Here is a 17,091-nt window from a genome sequence, read left to right on the forward strand (position 1 = left end):
CTCCACCCAACTCAATTACCGCTCCAATGCCCCCCACCCCCGCCACTGCCAAATTTGCAAACCCATATAGTAATTTTACCTCTTTGTAATATCTGTTGGAGGTATGATTCAAATTTGTGTGATCTGGCACTAACTGGACTATAAAGTCTGTAAGATTGAGCCCACTTGTCATTTTTAAAAATACCACTGGACCCCTAATGCCCAGCCAACACCTGGTTCACAGTACATGTTCATTGTATGCTTGTACGAACGTATGAAGCTCTTACAGTCTGTGAAAAATAAACTAATTTCTTAAAATACTGTTATAGACAAACTGTGCTTATAGAACCACGAATGCTATCTTATTAATAGAACTAAATGCTGTAAAATTGTGCTTCCACCTTTGAAAGAAGTTTTTGGTTTTTTTTTTAACACTTGTGTTTCTAAACTGTTGAAGTGAACATACAAAGTAAAGAGAATATTGAGGTATCATTCATTCGGTTCAGCCTCCGCTGTTTGGGCAGGTGGGTGTCAGCTCTGGTATTGTTTTCTCTCTTCTTATAGAATTGAGGTATCATTCATTCAGTTCAGCCTCCGCTGTTTGGGCAGGTGGGTGTCAGCTCTGGTATTGTTTTCTCTCTTCTTATAGAATTGAGGTATCATTCATTCAGTTCAGCCTCCGCTGTTTGGGCAGGTGGATGTCAGCTCTGGTATTGTTTTCTCTCTTCTTATAGAATTGAGGTATCATTCATTTGGTTCAACCTCCGCTGTTTGGGCAGGTGGGTGTCAGCTCTGGTATTGTTTTCTCTCTTCTTATAGATTTCCACCAGTGGAGAATCTCCTGCCTATTACAGGGAACAAACTTTTTCTTGTCTTCCTCTTTGAAGAAATCATAGAGGTGAAGAATTAAAGCAGCATAGTGCAATGGTTAAGGGAACTCACACTGCCACTTTTCAGACCTTGGGTAGATTCTTCACCTCTTTTGTCTCAGACATTTCAGTGTGATGAGACTATAATAGTGCCAACCTCAGAGCAGCTGTGAGGATTAAATAAAACAAGTTGCTGAAAGGCAGGGTAACATGATGGTAAAGAGAACAGGTGCTAGAGTAAACCACTGAGGTCTGAACCTTAACTCTACCATTTTCAAGCCTGTGGCCTTGGGCATGTTACTTAACCTTCCTGCCCCATCTGTTTTCTCATCTGTAAGATTGGGAAAGCAGTAATTCCTCCTCTGTGCGTTATAATGAGGATTGAGTGAGTTTAATGTTTAGTGTCTGGCAGGTGGGAGGTACTCAGTGTCACGCTCCTGTGTTATTTATTCTTACATGTATTTTCTATGTTTGATTGCTACCCAACCATGTGATTTATTTATATTCATCTTTAATGATCTTGTGGGGCTTCCCAGGTGACTCAGCAATAGAGTATTTGCTTGCCAATGCAGGAGATGTGGGTTCGATCCCTGGGTTGGGAAGATCCCTTGGAGAAGGAAATGACAACCACTCCAGTATTTTTGCCTGGGAAATCTCCACTAATGATCTTAATAAATAGACACTCTGTGAGTTTTCTGTTTTTATCTTATATTGTAATTCTGGATTTAGAAGATTCAGTGTACCAATACCCTTATCATTCCTATATTTAGGAATACATTATTTTAAAACTATATAGAGAGTATTTATTTATTTGACTGCACTAGGTCTGGAAAATCCCATGGACGGAGGAGCCTGGTGGGCTGCAGTCCATAGCGTTGCTGAAGGTCGGACACGACTGAGCGACTTCACTTTCTCTTTTCACTTTCACACATTGGAGAAGGAGGTGGCAGCCCACTCCAGTGTTCTTGCCTGGAGAATCCCAGGGACGGGGGAGCCTGGTGGGCTGCCGTCTATGGGGTCGCACAGAGTCGGACACGACTGAAGCGACTTAGCAGCAGCAGCACTAGGTCTTGGTCGCGGCAGGCAGCGTCTTAGGTCTCCACTGTGCCATGTGGAATCTTTGAGTTGCAGTATGTAGGCTCTTAGTTGCAGCATGCAGGATCTAGTTCCCCGACCAGGGATTGAACTCCCTGGCCCACTGGATTGGGAGCATAGAGTTTTAGCCACTGGACCACCTGGGAAGTCCCTAGCAAATTATTCTACAACATTTCAAATCAATTTTATAAGCAATAGCCAGGTAGGTTTAAAATTATTCTTTTCGTTAATTATATTGCATTCATATCCTTAGTGTAGTAAAACTTACTCTCTTAAGGTCTGTATTCCTCAATTACTACTGCTCTTTTCTGTTTCCTTCAGTTAAAGTCCTTTGGTAAGATTATGATTATTTCCTAAGAGTTAAATCTACTTTTAGATAACAGACTGTGTCTGTTAACACGATAATAATTTAACAAAGGGTATTAGTTGTGGTTGATCACTATTTGCTTTTTTTTTTTTTTTTTTTTTAACTAGGAAATTGTCCCCAAAGAGTAAAAAAAAGAAAAAAAAAATTGATGTTAACTAAACTGGCTTGTTTTGAGGAGATCTGTGTGGGTATTTAAGGGTGGCTCAGATGGTAAAGAATCCACCTGCAATGAGGAAGATTTGGGTTTGATCCCTGGGTTGGGAAGATCCCCTGGAGAAGGGAATGGCTACCCATTCCAGTATTCTTACCTGGAGAATCCCATGGACAGAAGAGCCTGGTGGGCTACGGTCCATGGGGTTGCAAACAGTTGGACACAACTAAAGCGACTTAGCAGCAACAATACGGGTATTTAAATGATCATATCACTTCTAAAGCCAGAATAAATTTTAAACCTTTTCACTAGAAACTTAAGCATCTGTCTAAACATTGATTTAGTAGTTTGTAGAATTTTATGGTATTACTTTTGACAGCCCATGCTGCGTTAATTTGCTGGGGCTGCCCTGCAAACTCGGAGAAGGCAATGGCACCCCACTCTAGTACTCTTGCCTGGCAAATCCCATGGATGGAAGAGCCTGGTAGTGGGGTCGCTCAGAGTCTGACACGACTGAGTGACTTCACTTTCACTTTTCACTTTCACGCATTGGAGAAGGAGGTGGCAGCCCACTCCAGTGTTCTTGCCTGGAGAATCCCAGGGACGGGGGAGCCTGGTGGGCTGCCGTCTATGGGGTCACACAGAGTCGGACACGACTGAAGTGACTTAGCAGCAGCAGCAGCAGCAGCCCTTCAAACTGCCACAAACTGATTGACTTAAACAACAGAAATGTATTCTCACAGCTCTGGAGGCTAGAAGTCTGACATCAAGGAGTCTGCAGGGTTGGTTTCTTCTAAGGCCTCTCTCCTTGGCTTGTCTGTAGCCATCTTCCCTCTGTGTCCTCAAGTGATCTTTCCTCTGGGTGTGTCTTCTTATAAGGATACTAGTCATATTGGATTAGGAAACACCCTCATGACCTCACTTTAACTTAATCATCTCTTTCAAGACTATCTCCAAGTGTAGTGATATCCTGAGGTGCTGGGGGGTGGGACTTCAACCTACCAATTTGAGTGGACGAAATTCTACCCACAACATGAGCTGTGATTGTTTTAGCTTCTAACTTTAGCTGAGTTTCTCCATTTTATGTTTTCCTGTCATTCGCTTGTTGACATTAATGTCTCTTTCATACGTTTTACCACAATAAAATATTAAAAACTTTTTAAAAGTGTCTCTTTTACAGGAGCTTATCCGTGCTTCCCACCGTAGCAGCTTACAACAATCGTGCTCAAGCAGAACTCAAACTGCAGAACTGGAACAGTGCTTTTCAGGACTGTGAAAAGGTCTTGGAGTTAGAACCTGGGAACTTAAAGGGTAAAAAGTATTCATAGAATACCTTTAAATTTGCTGCACCATCTGTTGAAGGTCATCTGTAGATACTCATTATGTTTACACTGCTGCTAAGTCACTTCAGTCGTGTCCAACTCTGTGTGACCCCACAGACAGCAGCCCACCAGGCTCCCCCGTCCCTGGGACTCTCAAGGCAAGAACACTGGAGTGGGTTGCCACTTCCTTCTCCAATGCATGAAAGTGAAAAGTGAAAGTGAAGTCGCTCAGTTGTGTCCAACCCTCAGCGACCCCATGGACTGCAGCCTACCAGGCTCCTCCATCCATGGGATTTTCCAGGCAAGAGTACTGGAGTGGGATGCCATTGCCTTCTCCAATGTTTACACTAAAAAAAATTCAAATAAACTCAAATTTCTATATGTGAATCATTACCTTCCTCAAGTTACTTTGCATTTCAAGTTTAACTTCGGATTTAACTTTTTAATTACTTGCACTGATGTAGCTAGTAATCCCAGATGATTGAGCAAAGTGTACATGTTTTTGTTTTTACTTCTTTTTGACTGCACTGGGTCTTCATGGCTGCCCGCAGGCTTTCTCTAGCCGTGGCGAGTGGGGGCCACTCTTCGTTGTGATTCGCAGGCTTCTCACTGCGGCGGCTTCTCTTGTTGCGGAGCAGGGGCTCTAGAGCACGTGGGCTTCAGTACTTGTGGTGCATGGGTTTAGTTCCCCTCAGCCTGTTGGATCTTATTTCCCCAACCTGGGATCAAACCCACGTTCCCTGCATTGGCAGCTGGATTCTTAACCACTGGACTACCAGGGAAGTCCTACATGCGTTTTTAGAGAAATATCTCACGCTCGCATTTGAGCTGTAGTTTGTGGGGTTTTTGTTCCCTTTCAATTTTTAAAAAATTGTGGTAAAATTGACATAGCACAAACTTTTACCATCTTAGTCATTTTTAAGTACAGAGTTTGGTGGTCTTAAGTACATTCATATTGTTGTGCAGTCAGCTCTACTGTCCACCTGCAGAACTTTTTAAATCTTGAAAATGTACCCATGAAACAGCAACTCTTTATCCTCTCTACCCACCCCAGCCTCTGGCAACTACCAGTCTACTCTCTGTCTCTGTGATTTTATTATCCTAGGTACCTCATACAAATTAAATCATACAGTATTTATCTTTTTCTGACTGGCTTATTGAACTGTATCTTTTTATCTAAAAAATAAATTTAAATATGATTTTTAAATATTTATTAATAAGCTCACACCAGAGCTCTAGAACGTTCCACCAGCTGCTTTTTGGGTTTTCCACCTAGATGTCCATAGGCCATCTTAAATTAAGTGTGTCCAAAGCTGACTACACCTCCCCACCAACACCCGCCCTCCATTCTGCTTTCCTACTGTACCTTCTTATGGTCCAAGCTGAAGTATGCAAGTCAGACTCTGCTCTCCTTTTCTGTTACCAAGGAGTCATTCCGAAAGGGAGAGGCATAAATTATAGTAGATTCATTCTATTTCTAAATACTATGGATTCAGATAAATACAACCACTTACTTTTTTTCCCACATGCCTACAAACACGGGTGGGCAGAAACCATGGTGTGCTGAGGACGGATCCTGGTGCATCAGCCCGACTGTCATCGGCATGGATGCCCTCCCTTCCCCAGTAAAGTTCTTCTTTGCTTGTATGTTGTCTCTATCACAGCATATGTGTGGGGTCCTAGCTTTAGGCAGGTGCCCGGTCTCCACACGACCACTGTGCCAGGCCCTGTGCCATGCAGTACATATATTAACTCCATTACTTTTCACAACAGCTCAGTAACGGTGCAGGGACTGTTTTTAGTGGACTTGCCAGGTGGCTTAGTGATAAAGAACCCACATGCCAATGCAGGAGATACGAGTTTGATCCCTGGGTTGGGAAGATCCCCGGGAGAAGGAAATGGCAACCCACTCCAGTATTCTTGCCTGGGAAATCCCAAGGACAGAGGAGACTGGCGGACTGCACAGCCCATGGGTTCGAAAAAGAGTTAGACATGATTTAGCAACTAAACAACAACAGCTGTTACTAGCACACTCATTTTACAAAAGGACATGGACATACTGAGGGACTGAACAACTCACCTAAGATCACCCAGCTGGTAAGTGACAGAGCCAGGACTTGACACTGGATGACACTCCAGAGTCCACATTCAACCACTGTGCTACTCTTCTGCACTAGAATGGTCTTCTGTTTTCATTTTTCCCCATTTGAATAATTTCTTAAGCACCAGAATCTTCACTATATAAAAAAACAAGTTTGACAGAGCCAAATCTAGTAATCAGTATGGCCATAAAACATTAAGAATTCTTAGATTTTCTTAAGTGGATAAATATCATCCTCTTTGAAACTTTATTTTTTACTCAAAAATTAATTGTTCTAAATGCAGCATAGTATATGGTTATAACCTGAAGCAGAAAATGGACATTAGTGGAAAAATTGGTGAAATCCACATAAAGTCTAATGTTTAGTTAACAACATTTCTTAGTTTTGGCAAATATATCATAGTTATGTAAGATATTAGCCTTAAAGCTGGGTTGGGGTATATAAGAACTGTCTGTATTAGCTTTGCAACTTTCTGTAAATCTGAAATTATTTCCAAAAATAAAGAGTTTTTTTAAAATGGTAATTGTTATATCATGAATATTTCTTTATGGACAGTTCCTTCTGAAATCTGAATAGGAACAGTAATAGCTCAATTTGTACTTATGCTATAATTTTGTTTATATTAATGATGAAATGATTTATCCTCTAGATTTTCCTGGCTCATTCTAAGACTAAAATCAAACTAGCCAAATTTATGTTTTAAAATAGTGTTATTAAAATAAATCAGATATAAATTACAGAATCAGATATAAATTCCAGAATTACAAAGCCTGATTCTTTTCAAAATCATGGCTTACTACACAAAGTTCTCTTATGACATAATTAATCATGATTCATTTTAGTATTAAAAATTATCAAATTAGATGCTGTAACCTTCAAAAATTCTCTGATACAATTTACCAAAGTGTGCAATTTCTGAACTTAGCTGGACTTAAACACCAAGATTCTCTGTGTTCCTATTCATTTTAGATTGCTATAAAGACTTCACTAAGGACCCATATTCTGAGTTAGGTGCTTGGTTATTAATATAAATACCACATTTAAATGAAAGGCTTTTTAAGTTTTCAGAAAGTAGAAATAATAGTCATGATGATTATAAGGAGGAACATATTATTATTTAGTGAAGAGCTTCCCAATATTGTAGCACAGCATGGTGCCTTCAAAGGGTTAAGATGTGGAGTCTCTCAGCCTTGGGGGAACTGGCAGAGCCTGGAGCTGTCAGAGGGCCAGGCTGTTGGAAGGGACAGTTTTTTATTGCAGCCTCTTCTGTTTGACCTCAGGATCATTTTCTATATTTGTAAGAATCTTAAAATGGGTCTAGTTTGCACAATTGCATTCTAAATTCTTCCCCTTGAAGAATGTGTCATAATCAGAATGCCACATGTTAAAAAAATATAACTTTTATTTTGGTAAATTTTCAGCTCTTCTGCGCCGTGCCACCACATATAAGCATCAAAACAAGCTCCAGGAAGCTATAGAAGACTTGAATAAAGTACTGGCTGTTGAACCTGATAATGAGTTGGCCAAAGTAAGTACAGAAAGCAATCCCTCACCTAATTCTATAGTTTGCTTTTTCTGGGTTTATGTTAAGATACCAGCCTTGCTGGATAAATGATATTGAGGAATGAATAGGACACAACTTTAAATAGTAGATACATCTCAGACACCCCCCGGTGTTAACATGTATTTGAAGTGAAAGAAAGCAGACTCTTAAATTGTCCAAAATCATTAACCTACTCCTAAAGGATAAATAATTTTCTCTTTCCTACAGCATTGTAGGCAATCCTTTTCTTTGAGCCAATTTCAGTTTATTATGCAGGGTGGTGTAGAAGTTCCTAGTAGGATTAGGCATGAGCTTAATGGCCATAAAAGAGTGTTTCTTCCTTTAACTTGTATGGTAAGCATAGCATCATTGACAGTAAACTGACTCAGATATGTACTTAGGGGATCTGTGTTCAGACCTAGAGAGTGGAGGTAAGTGTCAAAAACTATGAAGGGTCTGAGACTTTACCCTATTTAAAACTTACAGGACTCCTGGGTCAGGCACAGAAGACTTTGTTACTCATGGCATGGCAAGCCAATGAGCCAAGGCTTCCCTGTTCATCACCAACTCCCGGAGCTTGCTCAAACTCATGTCCCAACATCCATATTTTATAATGTTGTTGTTGTTCAGTCGCCCAGTCATGTCCAACTCTTTGCGACAGTTTGGCTCCTGGAGTTTGCTCAAACTCATGTCCATTGAGTTGATGCCATCCAGTCATGTCAGCCTTTGTTTCCCCCTTCACCTCCTGCCCTCAGTCTTTCCCAGCATCTGGGTCTTTTCCAGTGAGCTGGCTTTTCATATGTGAAGGCTGAGATGGTTGGATGGCATCAGCTCAATGGACATGAGTTTGAGCAAACTCCAGGAGATAGTGAAGGACAGGGAAGCCTGGAGTGCTGTAGTCCATGGGGTCACAAAGAGTTGGACATGACTGGGCGACTGAACAACAACAACATTATAAAATATGGGTGTTGAGTTTTCTAAATGTGAGACCCCTCAGCTGTGACACAAACCCACTGAGTGTGTAGTACCTATCTGGGCCTTCTGCTGCCCCCATGGAACTTGGTGGTCAGGGTACCTGACATAAGCTTGAAGCTCATGTCTATCAAGTCAGTGATGCCATCCAACCATCTCATCCTCTATCGTATCCTTCTCCTCCCATCTTCAGTCTTTCCCAGCATCAGGATCTTTTCAAATGAGTCAGTTCTTTGCATCAGGTGGACAAAGTATTAGAGCTTCAGCTTCAGCATCAGTCCTCCCAGTGAATATTCAGGGTTGATTTCCTTTACGGTGGGATACAAGTAAATCTGCCAAACCTTTAAATATTACTCTTTAAAAGCATGTGTAGTATGGTTTCGGAGAAGGCAATGGCACCCCACTCCAGTACTCTTGCCTGGAAAATCCCATGGACGGAAGAGCCTGGTAGGCTACAGTCCATGGGGTCGCTAAGAGTCGGACATGACTAAACGACTTCACTTTCACTTTTCACTTTCATGCATTAGAAAAGGAAATGGCAACCCACTCCAGTGTTCTTGCCTGGAGAATCCCAGGGATGGGGGAGGCTGGTGGGCTGCCGTCTATGGGGTCACAGAGTAGACACGACTGAAGCGACTTAGCAGCAGCAACAGCAGTATGGTTTAATTTTTATAAAACTTTTTGGACATGTCTGCAAGTTTATATGCATACAAACATATATAGGAAGATGATCATCAGAATATCAGTAGTTTATCTGAGAGGCGGGATTGCAGATAGTTTTTTTTCCTTTTTTATGCTTGTTATACTTTAATTTTTTATAATAGAAATATATAATTATAATCAGAGAAATCAATGAAGTTGTTTGAAAAGAAAAATAAAGACCACCATAAAAAGCTTCATCTTAGTTATCTTTATTCACTTTTCAATATCTTCATATTATTACCTGCAAGAATAGTTGTATTTTTTACTAAAGAAAAAATTTTTCTTTAACATGGTGATTATGTTGTAGAAAACCTTGTCAGAGGTTGAAAGAGATCTGAAAAATTCTGAACCTGCATCTAAGACTCAAACCAAGGGGAAAAGGATGGTTATTCAGGAACTAGAAAACTCAGAAGATGAAGATGAAAAGGACAGTGGAATAAAACATGAAGATGGCAGTGGAGATAAGAGTAAGACATCTTTTCTCTTTCATTTATGCAAAAGAGCTATCTTGTTATATGATTAGCTGGTTCAAATTTTCTATTCGTACAGAAATTCTTAGTCTACCAAACTTTTTATAGCCTTTACCTTGTAAATCCACAAGCAAGTTTTTTCTTCTTTTTCTCAATACAGCTCATCTTTTTTTCTTTTATTATTGAAGTATAATTGACATAATATTATGTTGGTTTTGGGTGTACAACATGTTTCAATAATTTTATATATCATGAAATGATCAGCATGTAAGTCTAGTTAAAATCTTTTCCTTAATACAATCTCTCAAACCTATTTTTCTTCATAGTCTGACATCTTTTCTAATACTCAGTTTAATTCCTGATTATCACCTTTACATACAAATGGCTGCTTGTTTGTCACCAACCATTTGTAAGTTAACCTTCAATCAATCTCTGAGATGATTGTTTTATGGGTAGCTGCTTAGTTTCAAACAAATATGTTGACTTCAGAGGGGTTATATACCTAAAAATGAATGCACTATTGCTGTACATGCTCTCTCCAAAGAAATTTTTTAAAAATATGCAATTTCACTTTTGATGTAATTGTTTTTTTAAAAAAGAATCTAGACTATATAAATTTTCATCTTCATAATGTAAGACAATGAAAGTTATATCAACTTTAAGTGAAAAAATCTGCCTTTTCACCTGACCAGAGCAAGAGGAAGTTTTTGTTTCTTCTTGAGAACTCCTGAGCAACTAAGGGGGAAATGTCAGTGTTGAAAATCATTCACAGGTAAAAATCAACTTTAAGTAATTTGACAGAATATTTTAATTTTGAGGGAGAAATATAAAATGTTCAAGTCATTCAACTAAAAACAAAAAAAAAAAAAACAAGGAGTATAAGTTTTTTTTTTTTTTTTTTTTAAGTGGCAAAAAATATAATGTAAAATACATACCTCAGGTTAATATATGACCGGTTAAGCTAGGATGAAGACAAAAGCACAGAAAAGGAGGAGGTGAGAGAAGCGGAGACAGAGCAGAGCAACTGAGAGAGGATAGGAAAGAAAGTGAGGGCACCAAAGGGAAGAAAGGAGACTTTAAAGTAGGCAGCTCTTCAAGGACTGAGGCGCACCTTTTTAAGTAAGTTCTGGCAACAAATGTTTTTCTTAGGGTTTATATGTAACAAGATAATTAGCCAGCATTTTGCATTAAAAAGAGTTTAAGTCTTATCTGAAACAATATCAGATCAGATCAGTCGCTCAGTCGTGTCCAACTCTTTGCGACCCCATGAATCGCAGAACGCCAGGCCTCCCTGTCCATCACCAACTCCCGGAGTTCACTCAGACTCACGTCCATCGAGTCAGTGATACCATCCAGCCATCTCATCCTCTGTCGTCCCCTTCTCCTCTTGCCCCCAATCCCTCCCAGCATCAGAGTCTTTTCCAATGAGTCAACTCTTCGCATGAGGTGGCCAAAGTACTGGAGTTTCAGCTTTAGCATCATTCCTTCCAAAGAACACCCAGGGCTGATCTCCTTCAGAATGGACTGGTTGGATCTCCTTGCAGTCCAAGGGACTCTCAAGAGTCTTCTCCAACACCACAGTTCAAAAGCATCAATTCTTCGGTGCTCAGCCTTCTTCACAGTCCAACTCTCACATCCATACATGACCACAGGAAAAACCATAGCCTTGACTAGATGAACCTTTGTTGGCAAAGTAATGTCTCTGCTTTTGAATATGTTATCTAGGTTGGTCATAACTTTCCTTCCAAGGAGTAAGCATCTTTTGCTATTATTTTACAATTATTTTTAAAATTTACATATAGTAAAAGTGGGCTTCCCTGGTGGCTCAGTGGCAAAGAATCCGCTTGCCAATCAGGAGAACAAGTTCAATCTCTGGGTCGGGAAGATCACCCAGAGAAGGGAATGGCTACCCACTCCAGTATTCTCGTCTGGAGAATTGCATGGACAGAGGAGCTACAGTCCATGAGGTCACAAAAGAGTTGGACACTACTTAGCAACTAAACAACAAAAACTACAATAGTAAAAATGGACTTTTTTGGTGTGCAGTTCTAACACGTGTATAATTTCGTATAACCATCACTGCAGTCAGGATACAGAACAATTTCATCACAAATTATTGACCAAAAGAAAGTATTCTTTCTTTTTTGCTTCCCTTTTAGCCAAACCCTCCCCTCACTCCAAGCCTTGGGTAGCCATTGATCTATTATCTGTTCTTACAGTTTAACTTTTCCCGGAAAGTGACATCAATGGAAACAGAGAATATGTAACCTTCTGCAACTAGCTTCCTTCACTCAGCATAATGTCACTGAGATTCATTCATGTAGCTGCATGTATCTTTGATTCATTCTTTTTTTATTACTGAGTAGTACACCTTTACATGGGTATATCGCTGCTTGTTTATCCCTTCATTTGTTCAAGGGCATTTGGGTTTTTTTTCCCAGTATTTGGTATTTATGAATAGATAAATACTAAGATTTAAGATTTATCTATTCATAAAATATGCTACTAAGATTCATGCACAGATTTTTGGGTGAACATATGTTTTCATTTCTCTAGGGTAAATACCAGGAGTGAACTGTGAGTCACAGGGCAAGTGTATGTTTAACTTTACTAAAATCTTCCAACTGCTTTTCCAGAATGGCAGTACCATTTTTCATTCCCATGAGCAGCATTTTCATTTTATTCCCATAAGCAGCATTTTTCATTCCCATGAGAAGCATTCCCATGAGAAGTATATGGCTTCAACAGTACATGAACTGTGAACTTCCAGATGTTCAAGCTGGATTTAGAAAAGGCAGAGGAACAGAGATCAAATTGCCAACATTCTCTGGATCATGAAAAAAACAAGAGAGTTCCAGAAAAACATCTACTTCTGCTTTATTGACTATGCTAAAGCCTTTGACTGTGTGAATCACAATAAACTGTGGAAAATTCTGAAAGAGATGGGAATACCAGACCACTTGACCTGCCTCTTGAGAAATCTGTATGAACAACAGATTCATAACAGCAACAGTTAGAACTGGACATGGAACAACAGACTGGTTCCAAATAGGAAAAGGAGTATGTCAATGCTGTATATTGTCACCCTGCTTATTTAACTTACATGCAGAGTGCATCATGAGAAACGCTGGGTTGGATGAAGCACAAGCTGGAATCAAGATTGCTGGGAGAAATATCAATAACCTCAGATATGCAGATGATACCACCCTTATGGCAGAAAGCGAAGAACTAAAGAGCCTCTTGATGAAAGTGAAAAAAGTTGGCTTAAAGCTCAACATTCAGAAAACTAAGATCATGGTATCTGGGCCCATCACTTCATGGCAAATAGATGGGGAAACAATGAAAACAGTGACAGACTTTGCTTTTGGGGCTCCAAAATCACTGCAGATGGTGACTGCAGCCATGAAATTAAAAGATGCTTGCTCCTTGGAAGAAAAGTTATGACCAACCTAGACAGCATATTAAAAAGCAGAGGCATTACTTTGCCAACAAAGGTCTGTCTAGTCAAAGCTATGGTTTTCCCAGTAGTCATGTATGGATGTGAGAGTTGGACTATAAAGAAAGCTGAGTGCCAAAGATCTGATGCTTTTGATCTGTGGTGTTGGAGAAGACTCTTGAGAGTCCCTTGGACTGCAAGGAGATTCAACCAGTCCATCCTACAGGAAATAAGTCCTGAATATTCATTGGAAGGACTGATGCTGAAGCTGAAACTCCAATACTTTGGCCACCTGATTTGAAGAAGTGACTCATTGGAAAAGACCCTGATGCTGGGAAAGATTGAAGGTGAGAGGAGAAGGGGATGACAGAGGATGAGATGGTTCAATGGCATCACTGACTTGATGGACATGAGTTTGAGTAAGCTCCGGGAGTTGGTGATGGACAGGGAAGCCTGGTGTGCTGCAGTCCATGGGGTCGCAAAGAGTCGGACGTGAACGAGTGACTGAACTGAACTGAACTAAGAAGCATATGAGAGTTCTAGCTGCTTCACATTCTTGCCAGCATTTGGCATTTTATGTTTAAAAATATTTTTAGCCATTTGCTTAGGTGTATGGTGGTTTCTCATTGTGGTTCTAATTTGCATTTTGTTGTGGTTGTTGTTTAGTTACTAAGTTACTTTTTTAGTTTACTTTTTTTTAGTTACTAAGTTACTTTTGCAACTCCATGGGCTCCTCTGTCCATGGGACTTCCCAGGCAAGAATACTGGAGTGGGTTGCCATTTCCTTCTCCAGGGGATCTTCCCTACCCAGGGATTGAATCCACGTCTCCTGCATTGGCAGGTGGCTTCTTTGCCACGGAGCCACCAGGGAAGCCCTACCCAGGGTTTGGTATTATTTAATTGCCTTTTCCCTTGCTAAATGTTAATATTTTCTTTCTTCCTCACTTGTAAGGAATTTTGTACTGTATATTAGCAATTCTTAATATTATTATATGTGATTTTCAGTTTTGTTCAACTCTGATGTGGAACTTTTAAAATCTGGTTAGTTTTGGGTAACAGTTTTCCTACCTAATTCTGTGAACTATGGTTCTATTGTCAATTTATTTTCAAAACTTTTGCAGTGTTATCTGAATCTGTCCCACTTGTGTACCACCCCATGACCACCTGGGGTCTGGGCAATGGTTTCCCCTGTAAAATCACTTCTCAAAAATTTTGGTAGAATGTTTGAAGTTACATTTATGCATATGGATCCCCTGGCAGGCAAGCTCATTTCAGATACAATTATAAAATTGTTTTTTTAAGTTCCCTCCTCTCTGTGATTCTTCCCTACTCTTTGTGGCTCTCAGAGGTTTTTCTTCCTCTTCCTCTGGCTAGAAAACAACAATTTAATTCTACTGTACACATCCCATGACTATGCGCCTCTAGGACTGAGCAGCAAGAGGAAAGAAAAAGAATGGGGATATCCTAGGGAGCAGTTTCTCTGACCAGCATAAGAGTTCCTCTCCCCCGAGGTTTTAAGTATCTACTTGATTGCCGCTGCCTCTGCACTTGCTAATGCACTGTTTGGGCACTGGGACTGGAGAGAAAGGAAAAACAAAACAAATGGAATAGGGAATTTCCCCATAGGGGCTAAGTATCTTTTTTTTGTTGTTGTTTTAAAAGATAAATAATAGAGGGCATCTCCTAAAGCTATTTCCTTCCATACCCAGCAGACTGTTCTGGGTTTTAAACTGCCATTGATCCAGGATAGGAAATATCAAAGAAAAGAAAATGGAGAAACTGACTGCTGTTTGGGGGGTATTTCCAATTCTAGTTCCACCCCTCATCAGCCTGCTACCGTTTTATTTTCAGTGTCCTCATATAACTGCTCCATGAATTCTGTCCAAGGTTGTTAGTTGTATTCAGTGTGAGACACAGGGTGGAGTTTATTTACTCCATATTGACAGGAATCACACTTCTCATTACTTTTTTTGACCAATTAGCACCCATGAAGAACTATGAAAGTGCTTTACATATAGTTTTTCACTTAATCCTCAAGGAAGCGATTAATTATCCATACTTAAAGTATTTGCCTGTAATGCAGGAGACACGGGTTTGATGCCTGGGTCGGGAAGATCCCCTGGAGAAGGAAGTGGCAACCCACCCCAGTGTTCCTGCCTGGAGAATCCCATGGACAGAGGAGCCTGGTGGGCTACAGTCCATGGGGTTGCAAAGAGTTGGACACGACTGAGCGACTAACACACACATAGAGATTAGGAAATGGAAGCTTAGAAAGGTTGTTTGCCACATTTGCACAGATTGTAAGTCACGTGGATAGAATATGGCTTCAAATGTGTGAGATTCCAAAGTCTGTCTCTTCAAGATGGTTGTTAGATGCCAACTAAGGCCCAGGGACTCCAGCAGTGCCTTTGGGCGGCGTGCTGACTGACGCCTAGTGCCCGGTGAAGGTTTGTGTGCTCCATGAGAACCAATGGTGGGAGAACTAGGGCACCCGGCATGTCACCTGGCCACTTGGAGCAGCTGAAGGGCATGTCCCTGCTACTTAGGGCCTGACAAAACGTGGTTCACTGGAGAAGGAAATGGCAAACCACTTCAGTATTCTTGCCTCGAGAACCCCATGAACACAATGAAAAGGCAAAAAGATATGACCCTGGAAGATGAGCCCTCCAGGTGGTTAGGTGTCCAATACACTACTGGGGAGAAACAGCTCCAGAAAGAATGGAGAGGCTGGGATCAAGCGAAAATATCACTCAGTTGTGGATGTGTCTGGTGGTGAAAGTAAAGTCCAGTACTGTAAAGAATGTTGTGTAGGAACCTGGAACGTGAGATCCATGAATCAAGGTAAATTGGATGTCGTCAAGCAGGAGATAGCAAGAGTGAACACTGACATTTTAGGTATCAGTGAACTAAAATGGATGGGAATGGGCAAATTTAATTCAGATGACCACTGTATCTACTACCATGGGCAAGAATCTCTTAGAAGAAATGGCATAGCCCTCAAAGTCAACTAAAGAGTCTGAAATACAGTACTAGGATGCAGTCTCAGAAATGACAGAATGATCTCTGTTCACCTCTAAGGCAAACCATTCAACATTACAGTAATCCAAATCTATGTCCCAATCACTGATGCCAAAGAAGCTGAAGTTGACTGGTTATATGAAGACCTATAAGACCTTCCAGAACACCAAAAAAAAAAAAAAAAAAAAAAAGATGTCCTTTTCATCATAGGGGGCTGGAATGCAAAAGTAGAAAGTCAGGTGATACCTGGAGTAACAGGCAAGTTTAGCCTTGGAGTACAAAATGAGGCAGGGCAAAGGCTAACAAAGTTTTGCCAACAGAATGCACTGGTCATAGCAGACACCCTCTTCCAGCCACAAAAGAGACAACTCTACACATGGACATCACCAAATGGTCAATACTGAAATCAGATTGATTATATTCTTTGTACCTGAAGATGGGAAAGCTCTATACAGTCAGCAAAAACAAGACCTGGAACTGACTGCGGCTCCGATCATGAACTCTTTGCCAAATTCAGACTTAAAGAAAGTAGGGAAAACCACTGGACCATTCAGGTATGCCCTTAATCAAATCCCTTTTGATTATGTGGTGGAAGTGATGGATAGACTCAAGGGATTAGTGCCTGAAGAACTATCAATGGAGGTTTGTAACACTGTACAGGAGGTAGTGACCAAAACCATCCCCAAGAAAAAGAAATGCAGGAAGGCTAAGTGGTTGTCTGAGGAGGCCTTCCAAGTAATTGAGAAAAGAAGAGAAGTGCAAGGCAAAGGAGAAAGGGAAAGATATACCCAACTGAATGCTGAGTTCCAGAAAATAGCAAGGAAAGATAAGAAAGCTTTCTTAAGCGAACAATGCAAAGAAATAGAGGAAAACAATAGAATAGGAAAAACTAAAGATCTCTTCAAGAAGATTGGAGCTACCAAGGGAACATTTCATGTAAAGATGGGCACAATAAAGGACAGAAACAGCAAGGCCCTAACAGAAGGAGACGAGATTAAGAAGAGGTGGCAAGAATACACAGAACTAGACAAAAACGTCTTAATGACCCAGATAACCATGATGGTG

The 17,091-nt window shown here is 40.5% G+C and overlaps 1 protein-coding gene across 2 annotated transcripts in view; it reads left to right on the forward strand.

Annotated features, from left to right (window-relative positions):
• The window catches only part of SPAG1 (sperm associated antigen 1), an 85,350-nt gene that overhangs the window by 24,982 nt on the left and 43,277 nt on the right, over window positions 1-17,091 (forward strand). For both annotated transcript variants that reach the window (XM_070383042.1, XM_070383043.1), the window contains 3 exons: window positions 3,642-3,772; window positions 7,307-7,413; window positions 9,410-9,569. In XM_070383042.1, the coding sequence (XP_070239143.1) occupies window positions 3,642-3,772; window positions 7,307-7,413; window positions 9,410-9,569 (398 nt within the window). The remainder of the gene's footprint in view (window positions 1-3,641; window positions 3,773-7,306; window positions 7,414-9,409; window positions 9,570-17,091) is intronic.

This window comes from Bos mutus, chromosome 14, assembly GCF_027580195.1.
Source record: "Bos mutus isolate GX-2022 chromosome 14, NWIPB_WYAK_1.1, whole genome shotgun sequence".
Lineage (NCBI taxonomy): Eukaryota > Metazoa > Chordata > Mammalia > Artiodactyla > Bovidae > Bos > Bos mutus.